At 38.2% G+C, this 27,723-nt stretch overlaps 3 protein-coding genes across 3 annotated transcripts; 2 read left to right on the top strand and 1 right to left on the bottom strand.

Moving 5' to 3' along the window:
• Positions 1–55: 55 nt before the first annotated feature.
• LOC146321151 (limbic system-associated membrane protein) lies at positions 56–8,246 on the top strand. The gene is made up of 8 exons (XM_084726190.1): positions 56–228; positions 1,413–1,555; positions 1,765–1,838; positions 2,393–2,598; positions 4,964–5,227; positions 5,630–5,941; positions 6,295–6,397; positions 6,986–8,246. Exons 1-8 carry the CDS (start codon positions 162–164, stop codon positions 7,047–7,049), a joined length of 1,233 nt encoding a protein of 410 aa, XP_084582316.1. The 5' UTR covers positions 56–161; the 3' UTR covers positions 7,050–8,246.
• A 1,190-nt stretch (positions 8,247–9,436) lies between these two features.
• On the bottom strand, positions 9,437–13,517 carry LOC146321150 (B-cell receptor CD22-like). Its single transcript, XM_084725830.1, has 8 exons — positions 13,447–13,517; positions 12,397–12,738; positions 12,076–12,297; positions 10,775–11,068; positions 9,954–10,035; positions 9,723–9,863; positions 9,535–9,590; positions 9,437–9,450 (listed from the first exon to the last, which is right to left on the bottom strand). Exons 1-8 carry the CDS (start codon positions 13,481–13,483, stop codon positions 9,437–9,439), a joined length of 1,188 nt encoding a protein of 395 aa, XP_084581956.1. The 5' UTR covers positions 13,484–13,517.
• Positions 13,518–16,476: 2,959 nt separating this feature from the next.
• Positions 16,477–20,405, top strand: LOC146321149 (uncharacterized). The gene is made up of 6 exons (XM_084725628.1): positions 16,477–17,120; positions 18,205–18,342; positions 18,874–19,091; positions 19,317–19,464; positions 19,888–20,010; positions 20,109–20,405. Exons 2-6 carry the CDS (start codon positions 18,243–18,245, stop codon positions 20,156–20,158), a joined length of 639 nt encoding a protein of 212 aa, XP_084581754.1. The 5' UTR covers positions 16,477–17,120; positions 18,205–18,242; the 3' UTR covers positions 20,159–20,405.
• The last annotated feature ends 7,318 nt before the right edge of the window (positions 20,406–27,723 follow it).

The following is a 27,723-nucleotide window of genomic DNA, read 5'->3' as shown; positions in this document are numbered from 1 at the left end:
GGACGATCTGACCTATAAGAGGAAAAGCACAGACTTATCTGACTTAACTGAGGAGTAGACTAGCAGACAAACATCACCGTGTCACAGACAGGAGCGAGGAGGTGAGGCCAGAGGAGGAGAGCAGGTGACAATAGAAGCAGCAGCCACAACATCAGGAAGACATGATGAGGATGGGTGGAGGAGCCGCGCAGAGCTGCTGCTGGTTGCTGCTCACACTCTTTATGAAAGGTAAGAGACAACAGAGTTCATCTGAGGCTTCCAAAGCAGGAGGTGGGCCTCTCCAAACAATTTCTTTGGAGGCTCAGAGAATGGAGATGAAAAATTATTACAATCACATAGAGTAGCCTATATGTGTATGAATGGGATAAAGAGTCAAGAGCTGGGGAATGTTACACACTTTCCTAGAGTCGGAAACAAACAAATGCATTTGGACAGACATTTATGTTTGGTGTAGTCTGAAGTTATGCAAAACAATACTGTTGAGCTTTTTTCAAGCTTTGTCTGAAGGGAGGCCCACAGTCTTAGACTCTGAAAACCTCTAAAGTATAGCATTATGAGGATCAGCTGACTCAACATCTGTCTGCGGTTTTAAAATTTGATTGAACAGACTTAACTAAAAGTGTTGAGTTTGACAGTTCATGCACAGGGTGATAAATAGGAATCAGAAATGTGATATGTGGCCACAGGTGTGATTGATTGAACAGAATTAAGTGTTAAGCTTGACAGTTTATTCACAAAGTGACAATAGACAGAAGAATCATAAAGCTTATGTGTGGCCACAGCCGCTTGGAGGATTATTTCAGTAGTTAGTTAAATGTCCACTTACTACCAGGCAACAGGTTTGCTAGATCCAGACTTGCTTTGTTTCTTTTTGACATTGCTCACAGGGGTGTCGAAAGTATCCAGTGGGTTGAAACCAAGTGCACTCCTTCTGCGCTGACACATTCCTTATTTCTTTTAAGACCAAATAAGCTGTAATGCCCGGTTACTAAGATCTTGTCTTCAGTCTACCTCTGTCTGGATAATGTTATTTTAATACTGAAAAGAATAAAGACAAAATGTCAAGAATAAGGCTGACGTACCATTTTGAGAATAAAGTCAAAGTAGTATTTCAACTTTATTCTCAATCATTCTACTTTATCTTGACTATATTCTCAAAATGCATGAAAAGAAAAAAAAACATCTGTTCTGGTTTAATTTTTCTTATGCCTGGCACTAATACTGAAAGTTCAACTTTATTCTTGACAATTCAAACTTATGTTGTCATTCTTTTCCTTATATCTGGCCCTTCCATAGACATTAATACAGTAACTTAAAAAAAATAAACATTTTATTATCATTATTTTTCAATTATGTATTAAAGTTTTAAATGTATTCTCACAGTACAAAAAATATTTTCCTCTGTCCTTCAGGTACTCTTGCTGGGGATTGGTCAGTTCGTCTCCCTTCCGGTCCTATCTGTGCTGTGGTTGGTTCATCAGTGGTTCTCCCTTGTTCCTATGACTACCCCCAAAGTTCTAGTGAAACCAAGGACGAGGGAAGGCCCTCTGCTCAGGTGATTCAATAAAGGAAGCATTGTTATCAGCTGCAGTATACCCTGTGTGTCAGTGTGTCTTTAACCAGACGACTTCCTCTTCCACGGCTAAAACCTGTAATCAGAGTGAACAGATATATTAAACTATGATGGGTTTATTAAAGATGAACTGAATTAAACAGTGAAGCATTCTGAACATCTACAGTCCGCTCTTTACTTTGGTCTATTAGGGTGGAGGAGGACAACAGTATACAGTTTCGTCTGAGATCTGGTGTCTTGAAGACAGCCGCTGTATCACACCAAGGTAATGTTTAATCTACACACACAAGATCAGATGTGTGATTCATTTTAGCAAAGAAATGAAAGAGTTTAGACCAGGGGTCTGCAACCTTTATGATCAAAAGAGCCATTTTTGGCCAAAAAGGAGGGCAAAAATCCGGCTGGAACCGCAACTATTAAATGCTCTCTTTTCCCTGAAGACTTTTTTTGGCAGCCATAGCTTATGGAGACTCAAGAAGACGAGCCACCATCACAATTTAGAGGAAAAGACACCGAGCCATAGACACAGTACACAATTTGGTGGACAACATACTGCAATAGATTTTTGGGTTTGTGCCCAACTCAAACTTTTCTTTCAAACTTTCTGCTGATCTTTAGTTGAGATAATTTATTATTCTTCCTAGAAAATAGTAAAACTTAAAGTTAGAGAAACTCAAAAAAAAAAAATGTTTTTCAAAATTTGGTCACAGTTAACTGTGAACCTGATTTGACTTTGGCTCAAAACTGATGTACTGTGTATATAAATATTTAAAAGGTTTAGACAAACTAAGGCTGTCTGTCTGTCTCTGTCCGTCTCAGATATGTCTTCCACAGTGACCGTATCTTCCAAGATCCATCCTACGAGAACAGGGTGGAGTATCTGGGACAGCCAGGAACAAAAAATTGTTCTCTGAGGATCTCTGATGTGAGGCCATCAGACAGTGGATCATACGTGTTTTACCTTGTCACCAACCACACGACACAGAAGATGCCAGAGCAGAGTGGCGTACAGCTGCTGGTGGCAGGTGGGAATATTTCATTTACAAGTAATAACTGATCATAATCAACATAATCACCACCAGCATCCATCAATCAATAATTCACAATTTTTGAAGCAGCAATAAAGCACAGCATTTAGAGTTGGAAAATATTTTTTAAAAGTTAAGTTGAAAGCTGATAAACACACACACGAAGGAAAGAACAAAGCACTACATAAGAACAAGAACAATTTTAGTGTGAATAAAACAAATATTGGATCAGATGTAAGTAATGTACCATCCACAGGATAGGTAACTAGCAGCCTGTCTTTGTAGTTTCTCCACAAAAATGTGGTAGAACCTTCATTGTTTGCTCAAATAATTGAACTAACACCAAGTTATTATCTTAAATACAATGTAGGAAGCTGATTTGTATCTATTTTGCCCTGATTTTCTCCCACAGTTCACAATCCTCTCAAAATCATAGAAAACTCTGACACTCTCACATCAGTGTACACCAACAAACCACAGCAGACAAACTTCTTTTTATTCGTCCTTCCTCTATGTTGGGACTATTTTTGTCCATGTTCGCATCACTGACTTGTGCACTGTCTCACTGCCTGCCTGTCTGCTGTCCTGTAACTGCTCAGTTACAATAACAGTTTTGAGTAGTTGCTGTTTGATTGCAATAGTTCGAGAAACAAACCTGAAACTAAGAATATCTGGACTTTGTTTACTTGTGTTACTTTAAGGTTGTGGTTGCTGTTTTAACACCCTTGTGTCAAGTATTTAATCACTTCCCTTATGCAAGGCTCTGTTTGACACTTTGTGCTATTTGTGAGAAAGTAGAACCGAAACTGCCCACTGACTGCTTACAAATATACTGTACTGACTTATATTAAGTCAGCTTGACATAATAATCAGTTCCATGAAGTCAAAGGCCTGAGTTGTTTTTCTAATCACGTCCCACACTGATGTTCACACAACATCATTCACACCCAATTATGAACATGTAGGGACAAACTATAAGCTGACTTTGCCGCCGAGCTTTAAAAAAAAAACAGGATTTAGAGCAGTTTAAGGTATTAGAGCCTGTTGACAAGCAGTCTCATAGGGTGTTGGTGTTTGTCCACCACAAAGACTTTAAGAAATTATTGTGAAACATCTGTGTGAAGTCAGACTCGTCTCTCTTTTGATGTGCAGTGATTCACAAAATCCTGTTAAAGAGACGGCTCATTTAAAGATTAAAAAATACATATTTTTTCTCCCGGCCTGTAGTGCTCCATGTAGACTTTTTTTTGGTGTGATTTGCATCGACTGTAAAGATGTCTGATCTCTCTAATATTATGTGACTAAATGACACAGGTTTTATGGTCCTCCAAGCACCAAGCAAAGAAAGTTGTTCTTACATGAAACTGTTCACATCAAGGTCTGTGGATTATTTTGAGAAACCGGGTCATGATATTTGGAAAGAGACACTGGTTTTGAATTTTTCAAATGTATTTTTTGCTGCTTGGAAGAACACAGGACTTGTACCATTTAGTCCCGTTATATCTGAGAAAAGGCAGAAATCTCCACGGCTGATATGTCCAAAATTCAAGGAAAGGTTTTGATTTTGGGGTGAACTGTCCCTTTAGATTCTGGCACAAATGGTAGAATACATGAGCTGACAGGCAACACAATAAGCTGGATATTTGTACTCTTTCATTTTCATGGATTTACTGATTTAAATCTCAGACTGAAAATGAATTGTCATGTCACATTGTGTTGTTCATGACATCTGTATGAAATTATGTTAGAGGGTCAAAAAGTCACCAAGTGGCTTTCAAAAAACAGGTTTGAACCATTACTTTAAAAAAATATATTAATATCAACCCATTTTATTGTGAATGTTCAATGACTAAAGACTTGACAATCAATCTGTGCAGCAGAATTTAGTATTTTATTGTGAGCTAGTTGCCACACGTCCTTTATGTGCATTTCTTTCCAATATTTTTTAAGCCAAGAATAGTGCAGAAATTAGTAAATGCAATAGTTTCCTACCAGAATGGGGTATTTCTTTGTGGGTAAAGACAAAACAGCTTCTCAACAAAAATCCTGGACAAGGCCTTGAAAAGACAACGCCACGCAAAAGACTTTTTCACAGCAGCTATTCTGACATGAAATGGTAAACAGGTGTTACTAATGATACTAATTAAGGCTCTGTTCCATTCAGGTCAAACAGAGTCAGGGTGCTGCTGTTGTGCATGTTGGTTCACTGGAGAGGCTCTCCGACACTAAATGGAACATGACCTCAATTATTATTGGTAGCACCTGTGTTTACTCTATTTCCTGTCTAATGATACAATTTGTCTACTTAAACAGTAAGTAATCTAGCCACGTTATGTACTGTCTGTCTTTTCTAACCCTCCAGACTCGTCCAGTGCAGTGGCAGTGTCAGCGAGCCCGTCCAAGGGCATCACTGATGGCAGGGCCTTACGTCTGGCCTGCTGCAGCCCTGCGGCTGGTCAGCAGGCCCGCCTCACATGGTACAAGAGCACAAGCACCAGCCCGAGACACACTGGTCAGGTGTTGACCATCAGCGAGGTCACATCTGATGACTCTGCCAGCTACTACTGTCGCATACAGACTGGAGACAAAGTGCAGAACTCAAGACTGCTGCCCATTGATGTACAGTGTAAGTCAATTTTAATCAAGTTTTAGTTGTGTCATGTAAAATATTATATTGTATAAACAGACATTGACCATGTCATTCACTCCTTTATTCATTCATCCCATCAGTTTGTTTTGTCATACGTGTAACTCAGGAAAACAGAAAGAAAAGAAGTAAAGAAAAAAGAAAAAGACATCAGTCATTGAGCCTATTGATGTTCTCAACATGAACAAAACTTAAGCAAGGTGCTGCTGACGAAACGTTTCTGCAGAGAATTTCTTCACAAGATGAAGAAACTTACCCACAAAGTTTAACAGGGTTAAATTTGTTTTTATAACAGGGTTAAAAACAGTCAGTGTTTTGACAGAATCTCATGACCTGAAGCCACATATAACTGATGGCCCTTTCGTCTCCTTCCATTTTTAGACTCTCCCCGAAACACAATGGTGTCAGTGTCCCCTGCTGTAGAACTACAGGACAGTCTTCCTGTGACTCTGACCTGCAGCAGTGATGCTAACCCACCTGTCCACACATACACCTGGTATCGGGGTGCAGCGTGTCTCCCTACAGCAGACAAAAGCTTTCATCCGGCGAGGCACTCCCCGGCTACACCCACGGGAAGAGGCCTGACACTCAGCAGCACCAACGTCACCGCTGAAGAATACGGGCAGCACTGCTGTGTGGCACGAAACAGACATGGATCACAGACTGTCAGTGTAACACTCATACGTTCCAGAGGTAGGTGAATGAACAGCCTGTCAGGGTAACACCGGACCAAACTTAACTTTTAAGTTAAATTTGCAAATGTTAGTACAAAACATAGAAACTATTGTCAACATAACAGGGGTGACAGATTGACTGATAAATACATGTTGCTGCATTGTATTAATTTCAAATGAACAAACTGAACAAATGAAGCAGATCCACAACTGCAGGCTCTGCTGCTATGAAGCCCAACATTATGAAATATCTTTACATTGTAAATACTCAGCATCAGGATGTCTTTTCACAGGCACATTGTATAAAAAAAAAACACTGCCTGACACAGTTTGACCTGCAGGGAGCTCTCATCCCTTTTCTGTCCACTACAGCAACGACCCCATCTGACTCTGCGGGAGGCAGATTGGTGTTGATCGGAGTGACCATCGCTGTTCTGCTGGCTATTATTGCCATAGTGGCATTTGTCATGACAAGGTGAGTTCTTTGCTTCTCTTACAGCTGATCAGGATTACTATATCACTTTATTTCCTGTTATATTTCTTTGATCTATCAGGATCAATAATCTTGAGAGGTACTGTAATTGGATTGGTGGATAATATAGGTAAGATAATGTCTTTTTTAAAGTGCTATAGTCACTGTTTTGGTGCACTTTAAAAGATTCGGTATGTGACACACAGCCTAACATGAAGTGATACTGTGTCTGAAGCCATGTGATCCGTCACTCATAACAGGATGAACTACTTTAATAATCCAATCTAGATGTCAGCAATCAAATGACTCTGATGTCATGTGTTTCAAATGTCTCAAAGGTTGAGGTGTTGACCACAGCTGTGTGAATATTAGCCAAAAGTCTTCAGTGTCTGAGTTTAGACATACATAAATAATAATAATAATAATAATAATAATAATAATAATAATAATAATAATAATAATAATGTAATTAAAAAAACTAAGATCAAATGAAAAAAAAGGTTAGAAAAATTAAAAAAGATTAGAAAAAAAACTTACCTTAATAATGTAAATGTGAGTGGTTTTTGAGGAGTTATATTTCTGTCCTTTCAGGAAACGGAAGTCATCCAGAAACCGGTCGTATGTCCTCACTGAGACAACTGCTAGAGAACCTTAAGGACTCAGCAAGACCAGGACCTATTCTTCGCAAAAACCTTACAACCACCAAAAAACTTGTAACTGAAGTTACACACATTTTTTTTCTCTGTATGTTTTGGACATTCTTGTGCGTTTACCTTCACATCTCACGTTGCCAAGTAAACCCCTTTAAAACCAGTATTGCATCACATGCTGTAGCACATTGTGGTGCTTGAGCCCCTGACTGAAATCATGTACACAGAAGAAAAACTGCTTCTAAGACTGTTGACAGAGGCTCCCGCTCACACAGACTGTGAAAACCTGAAGATCATATGACAGACACATTTCTGCACATCCAAACACACAGGACACAATGTGGAAACCCTTAATTTCTGAACTTAACTTCACAGACCCCAGATGACAGTAACAGCACTGATTCTTTAACACACCACAAAGTGCACCAAGCGCTGTCCTGAAGAAGAAAACGCTGAAGCAGCCTGTTAGTGATGATGATGATGATGATGAGCATGAAGACGATGACGGAAATAACACGGCTATAATGATCCAATTAAAAGCTGTTGGCAGTTGGGACTGGGTCACATCTGTGTGGGTTTGAGTAAACTCCTCAGTATGATAAGACTTGAACGGATACTGACCAGAGCATGAGGAGAAGTGGAGGAGGATGAAAACCAGGAGGACAGTGACTCTGGAAAATGGGCACCAATTTACAGAATGTACTTGGATATCAACTAAGTCTATTTTTAGACTTTAGCTTTTGTCTAATTTATCATATTAAAGACAGAATAGTGGTTAACGCAAGAAAAGTGGAGCATCTTCTATTTTTTAATGCTAATTAGGTAAACAAGGAAGTACACTGTTTGATTTCCCAAACATTTAAAGAGACAGTTTAACATATATGTTCATCACTTGAAGAGCTGTTTTGTTTGCTTGAATTTACTGCACATTTTTTATAATTTATATGATGTTTTAATGTGGAAATAGAAGTAATTAGTTGTGCACCTACAACTTTTGTAAGCTACAGTGTTTGGCATCTGAGGTTTGTTTTATAAATGCAGTGTGTTTAGCAGGCTGAAAAAATGATACCAAGATGCACAAATTAGTTGATAGATTCAATTAAGTTAACTTACTTTTCATTTCCCAAAACCTCACAGGGCAGAGTTTATTGCATAGCAAAACATGTCAATAACACATTCTTTCTTTCACATGAGTATGTTGATAACAGCAGTCACCTATACAGTTATTATTACAGCAGCCAGCCTTTGTTTTTAACACTTTATAATTACCATCATTCATAAACTGATAGTTAATTAAACTTTAGTCGATAATTTGTTCTCTGTTCACAGATGGTTAAATCATGTATTTACTAATTATTAGCAATGCTACAGTTGAGATGTTTTTGTTGTGTGTGCTCACATAAAATAGTTTACTAATGTAATAACAATGTAATTGTTATGGTCTTCTATCAGCTTTGATACAATATCATTTTTATATTTATTGTTTACAAAAACTAAAAATAAAATAGCATACATTATAGCATTGCTAATGCTTAGTAAATTATTATTTTTTTTAATTTCAGTATGTTAAGAGCAAAATATTAAGTTTAATTAACTATCAATGTACTGTTTTGTAATGGTAGCTGTGTTGAAGTGTTACTTGTTTATTCAATATGCATGCAGCAGGTGTGAAATGTGTTTACAGGTGTTAGCAGTTTTCATCAGGTCTACAAAGATTACTGACTAGTGATCACTGATAACTACCATATTGACCAAAATTCTGTCATGTTTGTCTGTGTGAAACAGAAGAGTTTACAGTGTCAAAGAAACACACACAAAAAAACAACTGTGAAATGCATTGACCCAATAAACACTCTGCTATTTCTGTATGTTGTTTCTGTGGCAATTAAAGCACTCAGTGTTATTATTAATCCTTACTCAACAAGGCTATGGTTGAGGTTAATAATATAAATAATGCTGACAAGTTGTTAAACTGAAGGTTACAAAGTATTTAATAATAACAATAATAATAACTTTACTTGTATAGCACTTTTCATACAAAAAGAATTGTAGCACAAAGTGCTTTACAATCATAGAAAAAAAAAAAAGAATAACCCCCCCACCCACTGTTAAAAGGACACTTCCAGAAGACCTGAGGGCTCTGCTGGGTTCATATGGTAAAAGCAAGTTAGATAAATAAGAAGGGGCAAGACCATTAAGAGCTTTATAAACCAATAATAAAAAAAAAATCTAAAAATCAATTCTAAAACATACAGGAAGCCAATTTACAAGTATACTGTATACCAGAACATAATGTACATGAGTATTTTAAACTCAAGGGGGCAGCATATCCTGTTTGCCGTATCAGTGGTGAAACATTCACACCACTGAAAAATGTTCAGCAACAATATTCTCAGACCAGAAACACTGTTCAAAACACAAATACAATTGTTATTTCTGCTGCAATCATGGCTAGAGTAGCTATATTCAAAATAAATTGACTTTACATACCTGCAAACTTGCTCCTCAACTCTGACTGCAGCAGCCTTTTGATGGAGCCCAGCTCACTTCAAGGCAGCACGCAAACCACAGAGATCTTTGTGCAGTGCCAAGTCATGTATCATGTATAATGAAATGTCATCATGCTTCTGTAATTTCTTTTAAACAGGCATTTTCCTCTGTGTGAAGGCAGTGCTGACGTTTTCATAATCATGGCTGTTCTCCTGAGACATAGCAGAGAAACATTAGACATTTTGTGAGACACTGTCATTAATTTATTATATAAACAGAGCTGGATCCTCCTCACCTCTTTGCTCACAGCAGAACTACATCTCTTCCTACTGAAACAGTAAAAAAACAGAAGGTTGTTCATTGAACTCTTCAACATTTCATGACATAAGTTATACACATTATCTATAATTTTAACTTACCAAGCCCAGATGATAAGTGGTATAAGTATCAGCACAATAACGACTTTGACTCCAATACCAACACGGAGGATCAAACTGTTATCTGTAGAGACAGAGGTAGAAAAAATAGAGTGAGAAGTTACACTAACAGGATCTCCAATTTTCCTCAAACAAGTTCTGAAGATGGAACTTTTTTTTTAAATTCGATATTACTATCTTTTCTATGATCCGGCCATTTAAACAAGCAGTTTGGGATTTAACTCTAGATTAATGGTTGCATATAAATTAGAATTTTAACCCTCATAAAAATACTTCTATTCAGGCTAGTTTAGAACTTTGTTATTAACCACATTTGACCCTTCCTAAGTCCCACCCCTTTTCGCTCTGGGTGCCCAGAGGAACCTCAGTCAGCTTTCTCATTTTCTGTACATAAATGTGCTATGTGCTACGATAGTCTGTGTTGACAAGAAAATCAAATTCTAAACATGCTTAAAAGATGTTGCTGGAGGACCTGTAAAAGTGATTTAAGATTAAGATTTTCTTAAGTTAGCTCATTTTAGCAGAACACTAACTGGCTAGCTAACTGGCTACGTTAAGAAGTTAGTTAGCTAGTATTTCACTAACATTAGCTATCAGACAATAATAGCTAGCTAATGATTGATGTAAATTAGCTAGCTAGTTTTGCTAACATTCGCTAACTTAAGATGTGAATGTAACATTATATATTTCATCTTTGCAGGTTCACCAGCAACATCTTCAAACAGTGTGGAAATTAATGGTTACACATCAAAACAAGTCCTAAATACATCATAACTCCTCAGTGATCTATCTTCTTATCTCACCTGTATGCTCACTGTCTGTTTCATCCTCTTTCAGCAGCACCTCCGTTGAGTTGCTTTTCCCCAGTCGGTTCCTGGCCTGGCAGAAATACAGTGCAGTGTGGGACATGTCCACAACAGACAGCACCTGTCCTGAGCCCACCTGGACCGTGGAGGTGAAACTGGAAAAAGTCTTCTTGTACCAGATGAAGTTGTATGCTGCAGGGTTAGCAGAACTGTTGCAGGTCAGATTCACTCTGCTGCCGACCGTCAGGTTCTCAGGATAACTCACCTCAACAGACACGTTCAACGGGGGATCTGCATAAAAACAACAACTGAGCTGTTACATACATTCATTTATAGCGAGTACTTTCTGTGGAAGTTTAAGATGATCATGTCTATTAACTGCCAAAGCATACATTAAGACAGGTTATTTAAAAGTTTAAAGGCATAATTTTGGGAAATCCCTTTGCTTTTTTGGTTTTGTGTAAGATACCACTCAATTTTTTCTAGTTACCTCAGTTTGGTACAAGGAATGGAAAAACTAGAAAGTTAACTTGGATGTGATTAAAGGTAACTAAACACTTCAGTTTGTGTGTGGATTAAACAAACAAGATGCAACATGTTAATTAATGCAACCTCCAAAATGCAATCTTATTAACACCTTAGATTAATGGCCCACAATTTATAGCACAGTTCTTGCAGAGGTGCAGTACAGACCAAGTTATCTGTACCAGTACAGTATGTACTGATGCATACATGTAGACACAAGATGTGACTAAGAGAATAAGTAGGGTGACAAGTAAGGGATAATGTACAGTGAGTGGATTATTGTTGCAAAATAAACCCCAACAAGGTGGTGCAGGGCCCTGACACAAGGAATCATCCTGAAGGGCTTTATTTTGCAACAATGATCCTCTCACTCCACATTATCCTTACAACACTTACAACACAAGTACTTACTTTAAAAAAAAATCAATCATTGGACACAAAATATTAATTTAAAAAATATTTTATTGATTTAAGAAATATTTTATTGGCTACATGAGGAGTGATTAGGGTTATGATAAGAATATCACGATAAGCCAATCATTTTGCTACATATAGTATATGGTAATATTTTTTCCCCTAACATCTAGCATCATACCATACCTCCTAGTAATGGAGTAGGTACCCATTAGTTAAAAAATACCTGCTATATAAATTCTTTCAAGTTCCCAAAGCATTACTCCCTTATTTCTTGTTCCTTTGTCGAAAGCATTATCAACTATTGCTTTAAGCACATGCATCACATAGTGAATTACCAGTTTCTCAGATATACTTACACTGAACATTCAGAGCAACGGGGTCAGACAGGACTGACTCCTGTCCTTTGACAGCACATGCATAATTCCCAGCATCCTCTGCCTGAGCCTGGAACTCTGGTTTGGCTACTGGACGTCCATCTTTGAACCAGACTACACTGTGAGGTTGGCAGGATGTTCCACATTGAAGAGTGACATTGTCTCCTGCCCTCACAGTGGGAGGGTACACTGTGGCTCTCAGCTCTGGACATCAATCAGTTAAAAAAAAACAGACCAGGATATTAAGAAATGTTGAAAATATTAAACATGAAGAGTGACACTCAGAATGAAGAACAGTTTTACCTGTGACAGACAGATACACAGATTCTTTACTGCGCTTTCCATATACATCCGAATAAAACTTGAAGTAGTAATATCCAGTGTCGTTATCCTGCAGGTCATGAATCACCAGGCTACAGTTGTGCTGCAGGTCACCTACATATTCAGAACGATTCTGATATGAAGGAAGATCTGAGAGCTTGACACGTGTCCATGTAGGTCTTAATTCCCCTTTGGACCATTCGGTCTTATGAACAGTTTCCCCAGCGCTGTAGTTGTATGAGCACCTGAACTCCACTGATGAGCCCTTTAAAGCACAAGGATCTGGATTTTCAAAAGTCACTGACCAGCCAGCACTCACAGCTCCTGCAGGGAGATCATCATGTCATGTGAGGTGTTTGATTAGTTTTACTGATTTCCTGTATGAGTGGACAATATGACTTATAAATAATATATCTATTTTTAGGCTGTTCCACAATATATATGTCAATATACACATTTCCCCTAAAATAACATTTCAAAAGTAGTCTAAAGTAGTGCAAACATATGATGATCCTATAAAATTTGATGCATGGCTGTAGATTAAACTTAAACCAACAGTATATACAGTAGTTAGGGGTGGGTGATATGGACATTGGCGCTTTCACAAAATATTAACACAAAGAGATTTTTGCTAAATAACCATCAGTAATATGGAAATAATGAGTAAGTGGTTAAGGGCAAATAATAGAATCTCTATAACAGCCTGGCAAATTCATCAAATTACATCATTTTACTGTAATGCAGCCTTTAAACCAGGAAATATGTCACAACATACAAAGACAAGCTAGTTTCATATCACCATAATTAATTAAGAAAAAGAAGAATGATTGGAAATTGAAACATGCTGCTCTGCAACAACATTTATTTTATTATATTTATTCATTTATTTATTTTACTTTTTGGCCTCTTGCAGGAAGTGGAAACAAGCTCTGAAAACAGTTCTGACATAGTGTTTTTTTTCCTGACGGCCAGTTGCATTCAGCTGAACAGAGATGAAAGATTTCTTGTATTTAAAAAATATTATCTCCTTACCTGGCTTCAGGATCAGAAACAGCAGCACTGCAATCATCTTCTCCACATCAATGAAAAAAGATGGATTTGAGATTTTGGGTGTTGAGTTGATCTTTCAGAAATGGGCGTGGTGACAATCAACATGGCCCAGAACAGGAAAAGAATAAATTAGAGCTAAAGTGAGCTGAAAATGTAAGAGAGTTTTGGACAAGTGATATCCAAACAAAGCGCTGACACTATATGCTCTGTCAACTGCTGCCATGTGATTGATGGGAGGAGTCAGCTGGTAAATTATTTGCCTGTATTTCTGTGACTAAGTGAGCGTGTTAAAGATAAATGTAAAAAACTGTTAATGCAGAGAGATTAAAGAAGAAGTAAAAAAAATGCCTGGGACATCGTTGTCTGTAAATAGTCTGTGGTTGACGGTTCCGTTTTGCATCTGTATTTCTACTGCACACTACATGCTGCTTCCTGTTTTTCATGCCTTTATATTTTTTTTTATGGCCAGATGCATTTTGTTTTCAGGTCATCCCATTCTTATGAATGCAATATCTCAAGAACGCACAAAAGTTCACTTGGACTGAAAGATGAACTGATTAAATATTAATGGTCAAAGGTCAAGGTCACTGTGACATCATAATGTTCAGCTCTCTATCAGTCCTCTGTCCTCCTCTATAAGAGTCTGGACAGACATGGATGGAAACTGCAACTTGACTCATTGGTGGAGACATACAACTGTGAGGCAGTTTGTTTTATATGACCATCAACTTCTAACTCCTCACAACTTTAATCCACAACTAGGAACAATACACTCAGTCTTACTTTCGGTGTAAATTAGAAGTGTCCACGGACAGGCCGTTTGTCCTCTGTCACTTCTTTTCTTTCCACCTGACAGGCTACTGGTGACAATGAGGCACTGAGATTTCTGAGATGGCTGATTACTGTCTAATTAGGCTGTCCATTCGAAGGGAGACAACTATTTCATCTCATTTCGTCTTGAAATAAAAGGATGTCAACCAATATGTATCATCCAAATGTTTGTTGACAAAATTAACACTGCAGAGACGTTCATCCTGCACAGTTATTTAGTATATTGGCAATGTCGGTTGCTCAGTCTTCGACCCACCCTGAAATACGTCAAAAAGTATTGGATGCTTGATAGTCATGACCCCAAGAGGATGAGCCACTGACTTTTTCCTTAGCAATAGGCCACAGTTTTCATACATTCATTGAAACAACTCCACTGGGAGGACTGGGTCGACATTTTGTACAGATATTCATGATTCCCTCACAATATCTAATATTTCTGTTGATCCCCTCACAAATTTGTAGATTGACTTGGCTGAGCCTCTGACTTTTTGTCTATTCTGCAGCATACCTATAAAACTAATGTAGCCCGTGGAATTAGATGCCACACAGGACACACTTACTTCAAGGGTTCTTTGAGCGCCACATGTATTTCTGAGCACATTTGCAACAGCTCATTCTTTAACAGAGTGTCTGAACTTCTCAGTCCATGTGAGCAAACAGCTCGTTTGTGGCTGTCTTCTGATAAAAAAAAAAAAAAAAAAAAAAAGAATGGAAAGGAAAAAATAATTTTAAAAAAAGCTAAATAAAATACAGCAGTGGACTGGCTAATCACAGAAAATATGAAATAAAACCAGTTAAATACATATTTACACCATAAACCATAACTGTAAATGCACCAAATTAGCCAAGAAACATACATTTTTATAGGACACGTGGGACTTCCCAGAGATTGCACAACTCCACACACAGTCAATTACCTTAAAACAGAGTTAAAACAATAATGTAAACCCTCTACATTTCTCTAGTAACAAAGTGAAATCACATAGTGCGCACCAAAATTACCATGTACTTCAGAACACTGTGGTTGACGACCAGCCTTCAAAATGCCAGGACGCAAACTCCAGTAGTGCCTAAATCAAACCATCTCGTTAAAATATCAACATTTGTCTTTTCACATTTTGTTACGTTTGTACATGGATATTTTACAAGATATATGTCTGTTTACCTACTACTTTACACAACAGGACCATCCACTCTGCACATTTCTGGGTTGTCCGTTGTCCACGTAAACAGGAAGAATAACTCTGGAGCACATGGCAGGGTAACAATAACATTACCAACTACTGCTGCCTTGTGGCCAAAGTCCGCAATAACAAGTGAGCCTGTGACAGAGCACTTACAATCTGTTGTTATTTAAAGGACATTAAACCAAAAGAAAAACAACAAAGAACACCTGTACTAACACTAAATTAACCAGGGGAATTATACCAACCCTAAGTGGTGAATAATACTGGATTTAACACCCGGTTACACTAATAAAAATCTGTGCAAAGGAAAAAGGAAGTTTTTCTGCAGAACAAATTATACATGTTAAAAAATCATTGCTGAAAACATTGAAAAGATGAGAAAATACTAAGAACTATGTAGTAGTGAATTCTGAAGTTAGACCGGTATACTGTTGGTCAGTTCACAGTTCTGTAACAAAAATACTACATCAACCCTCTCAGTGCAAATCAGCACAACAGTTCATTTCAGTTCACTTCAGTTCCAACAACCCAACACAGAATTAAAAAATCGATCATCCTGTCACCGTTTTCTGGCTCCGGTGGCTCAAACATATCTGGACATGTCTGATAAAGTTGCTGGAGGGATCATCCATGGACAACATGTCCCCCATTCCTCAAATGAAACTAAAATATTCCTTGAGCTGGTGGCGTCATTTGGAGCCAGAGTCTGTGCACATGTAATCAGGGTTGGAGCCGTGCTATCGAGGTCCCGTCTGGACTGATTCAATCACAGCGGAGCTCTGCTGTTAATAATGACGTGAAACCTACTTTCATGGCATGACCTACAATGCAGCCATGTTGATCGCAATGTTTTGGCTTCATTTTTAGGGAGGTGTCATGTTGTCAGCCTCACAGAGCTGCTAGCACGTTTGTGGAGCTGCATACTATATAAATAGTCTAAATCTTAATCTTCCTCTTTCAACTTTAGTGCAATGTCTTCATAACAATAAATGACACACTATAATTACCTGGCAGTGGGCTTTCAAACAGGAACAAGTGCAGGAGCAGTGTGGTAAAAAGTGATGTTGCTTCTGGTGTGAAGACAACCAGTCAAGCTGTGTGTCTGCAGAGAGAAGGAACTCAGTTGAAAGTAAAATTGTGTTTGCCAACTAGAATAAAGCTCATTCTCTAAGACCAAGATATGAGAAGGAAAGAAAAGGAGACTGGAGGGAGGATATGTGTGTGAGTGTGTGTGACAGAGTGAGCCAAAGTAAGAAAAAAAAACAAAAAAAAACAAAGCCGTCAATGATTAGCTGATGTTTCTCCCAGCAGCTATTATTGGCTCAGGCCAGGCCTGCTCAACCTGTTTGTTTCTCAGAAATCCATCCCATAAATCAGGAAGATACAATGTCAACATTCCTTCAGGTGCCTTGTTGTTCCACTTAGTTAGAGCTGGAGGATGGAGTGAGACAGACTGAGAAGTGAAATCAGAGATATTGACAGCTTCTTTCTGTTTCTTGAGACACTGTCAGCTAATAGTGACTAATAGTTTAGAGAAGGTGTCGACACATCTGACCATATTTTTAAAGGAGCACCGTCATATTCTTCAAATAAGGAAGCTGCCTGCAGAGCTGCTGGGGATTTCCATTACATTTTGTGGTCAGTGTAGTACAAGTTGTATCTGTCTTGCTTTTTATCCATTTTACTTACCCTGAATTTCTGAAACTCTTGCAACGTTTGTATGTTTCTTCACTGTACATGTTGTACAAACTAAGTATGTTAAATAATATGACAACACTGTGGTTTAGTAAAATGATCACTCCCTCAAGATCTTTTGTGGTCCACTTCCTGTTTGCAATTTTTCTCCCCAAGATGGTAGACAAATAATGTTGTTCATCCAGTCAGTGTTCTTGAGGTCAAACCCTTTACCTTGCTTGGGTTTGACGTCAAGAAGGTCTGTTTGCTATGATTGAATGAGCAACGTTTCATTCTTTTTAATCGACTTGACTTCACAATTATAGAGGAGAAAAGCTTTCCATGAATTTCCGGCTGTCCAGGCCCGGGTCGAGCCAGTCATAACTGTTTATCTAATCTAGAGCAGCTCTGATATGATGATGTTGAGGCATTTTCATAAACGAGCAAGTTGGCTGATATTGAATGTTGTGCTGAATCTGCTATTGCATCAAACTGGATAGTATATTTTCTGTTTAAAAGAGGAACAAACAATTGCACTTAAAACTTTTGTTGACAAGAAAGATGTATTTCCTGTTCTTCAAACAAGATTTGGTATAAGTTTGCCTACTGGACCTGCTGGGCTTCATCAGAGTCCTGCATGGGTCCGGTTTTGCATCACTTCATCACTGTCAGATCCATAGATAAATCGCAAGCTTTCACAGTAAGATCCTTCAGGCTGATTAAGGTTGATATTTCTGTATTAGCGGATATAAGCGTTAAAAATACTGCACAATCATATTTTCTCTGACATATTATTGTATGTATTATATTGTTGTTTTCACCTGCTGCCTGCCTCCAGTTAGTTCATTTTTACCTGTACTTGCACCCAGGAATTTATATAGATATATTTGTTACTCAATACACAGAATTTTTGCAGGTCACTTGGCGGGTACCTGACCCAGTGCAGGACTCCAGGCTATGTCAGATTTTCAGTTGCTCTGAATGGTTGTAGGTCTATCCAATGTATATTATTATTAGTGTGTAATATTCTGTTTGTATTTGTTGGCAGATTAACCTATGGAATAAGAGAGACTGAGTGGAGAAAAAATGGAGAAGAGAAGGGAAACAGACATGGGGAGGAAGAGGAAGGTTTCTCATATCTATTTGCTGCTTTTGGCTCTGCTCCAAATCACCGCTCCCTCTTTGGGTAACCACATCCATTGTTTCAAAATATTTTATCTATTTAAGCCATGCATAAAGTTTCCAAAACTTAACATTAAAATCAACATTCACAGACTGGCAGAAGTCATAACAAGAAATTAATGATGTATAGGATGAGGATCCAGTTGTTAAACTGGTCACTGCAGCAGGCAGTGAGGTGTCACCCTGTCTCGGTCAGTGTTAGACTTCGTCACTGGAGAAAGACCAAAAAAATCTTCCAGGGAAACCAGAGTTTTCAGTCAACACAATATTCAGATGTTTATGAGAGCAGTGGAGGAACTTTGCCTAAAGGGACAGTTCACTGTGAGTTGCAGTGTTTTGGAGTTAGTTATGGATTCTGATTCAGTTTTTAAAAATTAAAGATTTAGGAGTGGATTTTATACCAGGGAATAAATATGCTTTTAATTATGTGTAAATATATACATTGTCACAAATACAATTATTGCCATTTGCTGCTCCTTATTTCTCTTTCACATCCATAAACACACACATCATCAACTTTTCATCACTATTCCAGCTCAAAACACGACCAGTACCACGACCCCCTCAGCACCGAACCCTGCAGTTCTCACTTACCGCACGCGTCCAGCTGACGTCACAGTGGCTGTGGGAGAACCTGTAGTGTTTCGCTGTGGCGTGCCCGCAGCGTCGCCAAATCTCACACTGACCTTCTATGGGAGTCATGGCAACTACACCCTCAGGTGCCCTGACGGCCACGTGGAAGACATCCCCCGGGTGAGTTTAGTTTAGTTCAGTGAACAGTGTGAATGTGTTCATCTGAATGCCAATACCTTCCATCCATCCATCCATCCATCATCTATACCTGCTTTACCTGTTTAGGCTGGGTCAAGGGGAGCTAGATAATATCAGCTAACTTCTTATTTATATTCTTGTGTAATCTCTTATGTTTTTCTTCCCTGTCCTCTTTTCTGAATCGCTCTTCATTTTCTCTCTCATCAGGCTCTCTATGGAAGTTGTGATATGAAGGAAGGAGAGTCAGTGGCTGTGTGGACCCTCAAGGGAACTTCATTCTCTGACAACGGCACAAGAGTCGTGTGTCAGCAGTCCAAGAATCCTGACGCAGCTGCTGCTGTCCTACATGTTTATGGTAAATATTCGACTATATTTTCCCTACTCCCTTTATTAGATTTGGTAACAAATGTTAGATCCGTATGAGTCAAGGTTTCGATGATTAAGTGTATCCTCTTTACTACTGTGAGCCAGTATAACATGTAGAGAAAAATATGACTACCATTTTTTTGTACATGGTGCTGGTTTTAATTCATCTAAGAAGGCAAAAGAGTTCATGTGATTTATCATTTGTTTCTCAGCATGCTCACTACAGCATTAATACATATTTAAATACACTTTTGATTCCTTTTTTGCTACATGTAAAACTGCTGATAGGAGCTTTCAGCCATGCTCTCAGTTCTGACAAAATTATGGAAGTCATTAATAAATGTGTTTTGTTTTTTCTTTATTAATTCTTGTTGTCTTTTTCCTCCACCTGTCCTGGTATTTTAACTTACAGATAACGGCACCAGCTATGCCACTCTCATTGGCTGTACCATCGGGGGCTTCTTTGGCGTACTGTTGGTGGCTGCTTTATCGTACACTCTGCTGCAGAGTTCTGAGACCCTTCAGAGGTGCTACAGTAAGTACGCTTAAGCTTCAATCAACTGGTTTAAAATAAATTATATTTAATTCAAACTGAAAATCATTAAGTAACGTGTGATGTCTTTGTGCTTTCAGGAGGAAAAGAAACAGAAGATGATATGACTACAATTGTAACAAAAGACTAAAATGAGTTTTGGTGCTTGATGATCCAGAGTTGCGCTCCGTCCACCGTCTTACTAACAGAGACCAGAAAATTAAAACGAACTCTCTCTATTTTTAAATCCTTCTGCGACTCTACGTGATGTAAAAGCGGAAGCCAAATCTGTAGATGGTTGTCAGTGACGGTTGATGTTTGAGGCTGGAGCCAGTCTGACCCCTGCTATCTTCACTTCCTCTTCCTGCCCTCAATAACACTCTCACACACACACACACACACACGTGCACACACACACACACACTACTCACAACTTAACAGTGTATGATACAGCATTGAGCACTTCAAACAATAATCAAAAGAAGATTAAGCTTGGTCATTTCCCCCTTTATTTAGGGTTGTGTCTTAACATGGACTGCCTTGTTTTATACCTTATAAACCATTTGTAAAATTTGCTGTTGTGTTCTCTAATGTGGCTAAGACTATTTAATGTGTGTGTAGAAAGCAGTAGTCAGACTGGATGTAGCTTTTAAATGCGAGGATTTGAGGAGTAGTCTGTTTTAATAATTGGTGTCAATGTTCAATAGCTTTTAGCCACGTTACAAAAAACAAAACAAATTGCATTAAGTGTTTTTGCACATTGAGCTATGACTGCAGCAGTATGCAGCCACAGAAATGTTAAAAGTGCTGAGTAAGTAATCACCCCTGCAGACAGGCACCAGTAAAATGAGGAACAGAAAAATAGCTGTTCTTTGTGCTTATACACGTTTTCTACCAACATCTAGATATCTACCAACAAACTATTGTAGGTAAGAGACTCTCTGATGGAGTCCCGGTTGTGTTTGTGAAAGCTGGTTAACTGCAGTTTCACTATTTGTCCATTTGAGGGAAGCACTTACTCCTCAGTTAACAACCCAGTAATTGTTGTAACACCACAGAGAGAAATACTCACTTTAAAAGACCTGACAAACCAAACAATAGAAAAAAAATACATTTTGTTTCTGTCAGAACAAGTTTTTATGCAATTATTCAATTACAACTCGGACGAATAAGTTGCTATGCCTATATTTAAGATTTACTCAGTAAATTGAGTTTAATGTTATAATGTTGCGTTTTTATATATTTGCATTCTGAAGTAAATTGTCCAGATGTTTTTGATGTGGTTACACAGTCTTTGCATGAATGCAAAGTGCAGTATCTGTTAATTCTACAGTTACTAAAAGTTATCTCAGGATTGTGGTCCGTCTTTTGATTTCTTTAAATATTTCTATGAAATTACTCAAATATGTTCCTGTTTATTGTTTTGTTCTCATTTTCTTGTTGCCCATCGATCAAGCACACAATACTCTTGCAAATCAGATCTTGCTGTCAGTGTGTGACTAAATTAAAGTAACACAATGTGGATCACTTTGTACACACAAGAGAGGGAACAGTGGAAATACATCATAATTAATATATGATACCTATACCTTAGGGATGTCATCCCTAAGTACACAGATGTACTCATGCATACAGTTTTAAGTTGTAATGCTCTGCACAAATTCTTGTAAAATACTTCAAATGTTAGAGTTGACAGTGTTAAACACTGTTACACTGCACCAGCTGCCCTTCTGTTTTAGCCAGACCCAGAAGCATACAACTGATTCTGACAGTTGGCACGTCAAAGTGGACTGGAAAATTGTGCTTTAATTCAGCAAATGGATGTTTATTTCTGCATCCCCTCATCATCAGAACCTGTGTGTCCTCTGCCTTACCAGCAATGTTGTGCTGCTGCATGATGAGTTTACACTGGTGCTGCTACAGTTCAGGGTTACATTATAATAAAGGGTTTGTTTATTTTGCATGGTCACTTATTACTTTCTGCAACTGCCATAATGAGGAACAACACGAGAAAGAGAAGCAAAAAAGAGACACATGAAGCAGTGATGCATCTGTGATCACATGACCACGATTTTACCTCCCCCTGGTGGTGAACTCTGTCCATGACATGTCTGCTTATGTCAAAAACAAGACGTCCTTCTGTCTTTATTGTATTTATTGTTTTTCATCGACATAGAAATAGAACTGGATGACAAGAGAGCTCCTCCAAGAAGCCAAAACATCTCGATCATCCCCTGGTGGCTGTACAGTACAGTCCCCTCCTTTTAAACAAACATGGGCCAAACTACAACATTCACATCCAATAAACATTTTCTAAAGATGATTTTTTGTCATTCTAGGTAGTTCTTATCATGCTGATTGTTCAAGTGTTCATTTTTCTGATACATTTGGTTGTAATTCGTTATTTGATGCTGTGAAAAGGGAGTTTACCTCATGTCCAACAGCTGAGCTCTGCTTGTGATTGAGTCAGCTGGCTGTGTGGACCTCCTATCTTCATGAGTCACAAACCATGGCAACGACAAGCATGCCAATGACTTTTGAGCCTCTGCACTTCTTCTCCATTTGTCCTCATTTCAAAATCATATGATGATCTGAAATACATAGGCTTGTGTTTAATGCTTGTTTTAGTAAATATGCCACATACAGTCCAATTCCATTCACTGCATAATAATGTTTACACAACAACACCTCCAAATTTCCTCCCTTTTTAGTATAAAGAATAAAAGTGCAATCTGAGAATGTTCACAATTAATAAACCATCCATTTACAAAACAGATGATGAGCTGATCATCAGCTTTTCACAGTCAGTGAGTCTGTCATTACATGTGCATTAAAAGATACAGATTAAGATGGATCTGCAAAGCAGAAAACATTTATGTATTTAAGAACTGAACAACAATAGATTTTTACTTCTTTATCATTCAAACAACTTGTCAGGATCTAGAAACTCTTTTGATTCTTTCCATACATTTGCACTCAGCAATGCTGGCATCACATACTAAAGAGGAAGCTAATAAGGAAGAAGCTTAATTTATTCTTTGCCTTACAAATCAAAAGTTTTGGCAGTACCTCGGTACACACCAATATAGTTTTAAGTCTGATACAGATTATTCTGTGCTGATGTTGATGGTTGAAAATTTTGAACTGTGCTCTGATCTGGAATTGGACCCTTTGTATGTTTCACACCCTGGATACAAGTTCTTCCCCATCGTGTCACTGAAAGTATTATTTATAGTATTTTACTCAAACACAAATATTCTGCACAGTTGCTCATATGGATATTCTAAAGAAACACACAACCTGTACTTAACATTAGCATTCACTTCATTGAGTATTAATATTATAACTGGCGTGTGACTGCTTTTGACTGTGGTCTTCATTCCTCTGACTGTGTGTTGTGACACCTGATCGACACACACACACACTCAGGGCAGTCAGCAGGAGGGAATTCTGCCTTGTCTTTTGGTTGATACAACAGAGGCAGTATGGAGCAACGTGTTGACTCAGCTGCTCAGCTACACCTCGGTTCACTCCAAGATAGGTTTCTGTCATATTTTGCTATCTGATTTCTGACTTCATATTCCCCACAAGTCTTACAGTGATCAGCATACAGCTTGACTGGCTACATCTCCTGTTTGCATGACAAATGAATGTTACGGTAGTGTGTAGTCTAAAAAAATCACATTTGCTCCTATCTTGTTTTTGATTTCTCAGCTCTGATCGAGAAAAGCCCCCAGCTTTAACCCCAATACACAAATACGCAACACTTTGTTCATGTGAGGACCCACCATCAACCATCGGAACTCTACATTTTTAAGTTTCCAATTCCAAATATAACTTTGCGAACAAGCAGACATTAAGAATTACGATCTATCATCTAGACATTTATTGAATTTCCACAGGATCTCTCCAGGTCTAAGTGAAGCTCTCTTATCTGCTGACTGACTCTTACTCACTGCTCTGTGAGCCAACCTGTTCTTAGACCTTTAGTTTTACTGTTTATGGACAAACATCCTGAATACCACCATAACAGAGACATGTGTCACCATATGTGTGTCCACTGATAACCTGCATTGTTCAGTGTGTCTTCTCAAGATGACCTTTAAATGACAATGAATCCGTTTATCTTGCTACATCAATCAATACCTGGGTTAATTGATTACAACTGAAGTTAAATAGTAACGAGTTGATCATCCTGAGCCAACTGAAGAGAAAAGCCAATGACAAGCTTTACAATTTTTAGAATCATTTTAACCGACCTACAACTAACCTCTATTTTTCCTCCATTCATGGTGACGACTGAGACAAAATTGTAAGAACATCAAAGATCTGCTTTTATTCTCCGCAGTATTGATTTGATGGAGTCTCTTCTGTCGACACACGTGAGATCTGATCTTTGTTTCATATTTTTGTTCCTCTGCAAGTCTAAACTAGCTTTCATCTAAAAAAGATAGAATACAAAGGGAGAAAAGCAAGATGACATTGAAGTAAACAGCAGTTTGTCATCCTGCTTTAAAAAAAAAGATCTTTATATTCATTATAAAGCTAATATAATTTGTTAAATTTGTTTTTAAACATGTTTTGACCCTGTTGTTGAACCTCCACATCTGTTGGCAGCTGTAATTTTAATTTAATTAAAGGGACAGTTCACTCCAAAATTGAAAATACATATTTTGGCCTGTGGTGCTATTTATCCATCTAGATGTTTTTGATATGAGTCACAGAGTTTTGGAGATAACAGCCATAGAAATGTCTGCCTTCTCTGCAGTAGGCAGGTGCACTAGGCACAAAAAAGTACATCTGAAAAATTCAAAACCAGTGTCTCTTTACAAAAATCATGATAAGCAAGATAATCCAATGACCTTGTTGTGTGCAGTTTCATGTAGAAACTACTTTGTTTTTGTAGCAGAATCTACAAGAACTACTTTAGAATCTATCAGATGTACTTTCTTTCTATTAGAGAGAAAGTACTTCCTACATGAAACTGAAACATAAACAACAAGGTCTGTGGATTATCTTGAGTAAACAGAGGACTTTTCACACTACATATTCTTGACCACCAGCTACTTCTACTGGTCCTGGGTTACTTGTCTGTTGGTACACCAACTGATGTGAACATTTTAAAAAGCTCTGTGACTACTCTTTTTCTTTTAACCCCTGTTTCACACTGGCACTTTTTAGGTGTGGGTTTACTCTGGAGCAGGGCAAGCAAGCCCTCAGCTAAAGTTGGGGTTAGCCCATCTCATAATGGGCCAGGATTGTACCAGTATGAAAGCTCTCTTAGGCCCATGCTAAGAGAGTTCTTGGCCTATGGCTATAGCTCTCTTAGCCTGGGGCTAAGTGCAGTGCCAAAAGCCCTCAGGTCATGATTTTCGGAAAGAGACATCTGGTTTCAGTTTTTTTGAAATTTATTTTTTGGTGCTTTGTACACCACAAGCCATTTAGTCCTCTATATTGGAGAGAATGCAGACATTTCTATGGCCAATACCTCCAAAACTGGGCAACTCGCACCCAAGACTAACAATTATATGTATGAAATTACCCAATTTAGGGGTGTGTACAGACTTTTTTGAATGGGGTGGGCACTAACTTATGCATACAAGCACACATACACACACATACACGCACACACATGCACTTTAGAATATCAATAATTTGCCATTTCTTACATGTACTTTAATAACAGCATCTTACATTCCTGTGTTTAGTTTTGTTTTTAATTTACCAATAACAACAACACCATGCAAATAAAATATAAAGCTTCCATATTTTATTCTTTAAGTCCTCGAAAAGAAATTGTGCCTCCATTGTACCTCTTTCCTCTGGCTATAGAATTCATCCTCAGCTTTTCATCAGAAAAATGTTTTTAATTTCACTATTTGCTGTATGGAGTTTTTTTTTGTGTATATTTTTGTTTTTTTGAATGGCATAAAGGGAACTACAACTAACATCTCATTCGACTAACTATTAAAACTAACATCCTGCCTCTGACTGGGCAGATAGCCAATCATATTTAAGAATAATGGAGGGGGAACTTGGGGTGGCCAATCAGATTTTCAGGGGTGGCCAGCGGCCCACCAGGCCCTTTCTCTAGAAACACCCATGAATATACAAGTTATATTTGGTGAATATGTGTTTTATGTTATGTTGCAATGTGCCAAAGTTGGAATGAGATGGAAATAATGCTCTAATGATCTCCACAGATACAAACATCCTATGTATGATGTAACATAAACTGACAGAAACACCACACTGAGTATCCGCTCTCTGTATTCTCTTGCTCCTCTAATCGTATCAGTGACGTGCCATCATTGACATGGAACAAAGTGACCTTTATTCAACCTCACATGAACAATGTTACGGACAACTAACTGGTGCTTTGTGCAGACAGAAACCAGCAACAACACAGATGCATTGTGGCTATAGAGCACTTGCAGGGTGACTTCTTTTCAGGGGTTTTTAAATGGAAACGTCCACTCAGCCGTTTGCTAAAAGCAGTGATGTAGGTTAGAGAGCTGATGCCCTCCACACAAACAGGCAAATATGTAAAATACGGCCAGAATTTTTATGTAAAATGTTCAGTTACATGTTGTAAAAGATATCATTTTCAATTATGATGTTATGTCACGACAGAGTGACCAGGTGTCCCATTTTATGTGGGACTACATAGCATTACATAGCGTTATTCCTTGTACCACCATCCCACATGTTAGGATGATGTCCCACATTTTGATTGGCTCTAGATTTCAAAAGTCAAACTAATAGGATAGACACTTGTTTATAATTAGGGCTTTTATTTACTGTGAAGAAAGTAGAAAAGGCTGCAGGTTAACCTGACACCATCTTTCCTAACCTACACCTAACAGGGAAAACTGCAAGCCACCACAAAGTCACCAGCTTTCCAGATTTGAGAAGAATATAATGAAAACCAGATACAGCAACAACAAAGACTGGGAAACTATTTATCTATTGTCTATTGTGTGCTGTGCAGAGAACAAAGCATAGAGATGTTATGAGCCAAGGGGCAGAATAAAAATGTTTTTTTTAAAGTAAGGCAGATATTATATAAAAATTGTAGACCACCTCTCAGCATTGGTAATGTATCCCACATACACTGAAATTTGGTTTGCTGGGATCTGGTCACTCTATGCCACAGACGTATATGTATTGTGTTGCAATGATATTTAATGAAGTTAGCATGCTAACCAGCTGGCCCCGGCCCATCCTGTCTTGTAAAATCACGGTGCTCCGAGCTGCAGGTCCAGACACACTCGGGTTATAACGGGGCCTCTAGCTGCATTGCTAACAGAGCTAACAGCAGCTAGTTTGCTAGCTAAAGCCAAAGATAGTAACAGCAGAGTATATAGTGTGCAGTAGTTAGTGGTTAATCTGATGATATGCTGCCCTTTGGAGCTGACTTCAACAGGTGGTCATATTTTAGACATTGTTCCTTTAATCTTCTGGGTTTATTCTGTATGTAGCAACGTCATCATGCAGACACCTATATCAGGTCACATGGGAAAATGTGTTTAGAAGGGCTTGAGAAAATAGCATTTTGAATACGTATTTCCATTACAGAATTATTTGCTGCGTGTATTCTGTTTTATTAGGGCTCGAACACCAACCAATGTGAGGAACCTATTGAAACTAAAGGAATTATTCTTTCTTTCTTACTTACTTTGCCTAAACGAATTGCATTTTTGAGGGCTTAAACAT

This window comes from Lutjanus erythropterus, chromosome 9, assembly GCF_056507025.1.
Source record: "Lutjanus erythropterus isolate fLutEry1 chromosome 9, fLutEry1.hap2, whole genome shotgun sequence".
In the NCBI taxonomy this organism is placed as follows: domain Eukaryota; kingdom Metazoa; phylum Chordata; class Actinopteri; order Lutjaniformes; family Lutjanidae; genus Lutjanus; species Lutjanus erythropterus.
The sequence above is the reverse complement of the archived record's forward strand: the minus strand, read 5'-3'. Positions and strand labels throughout refer to the sequence as shown.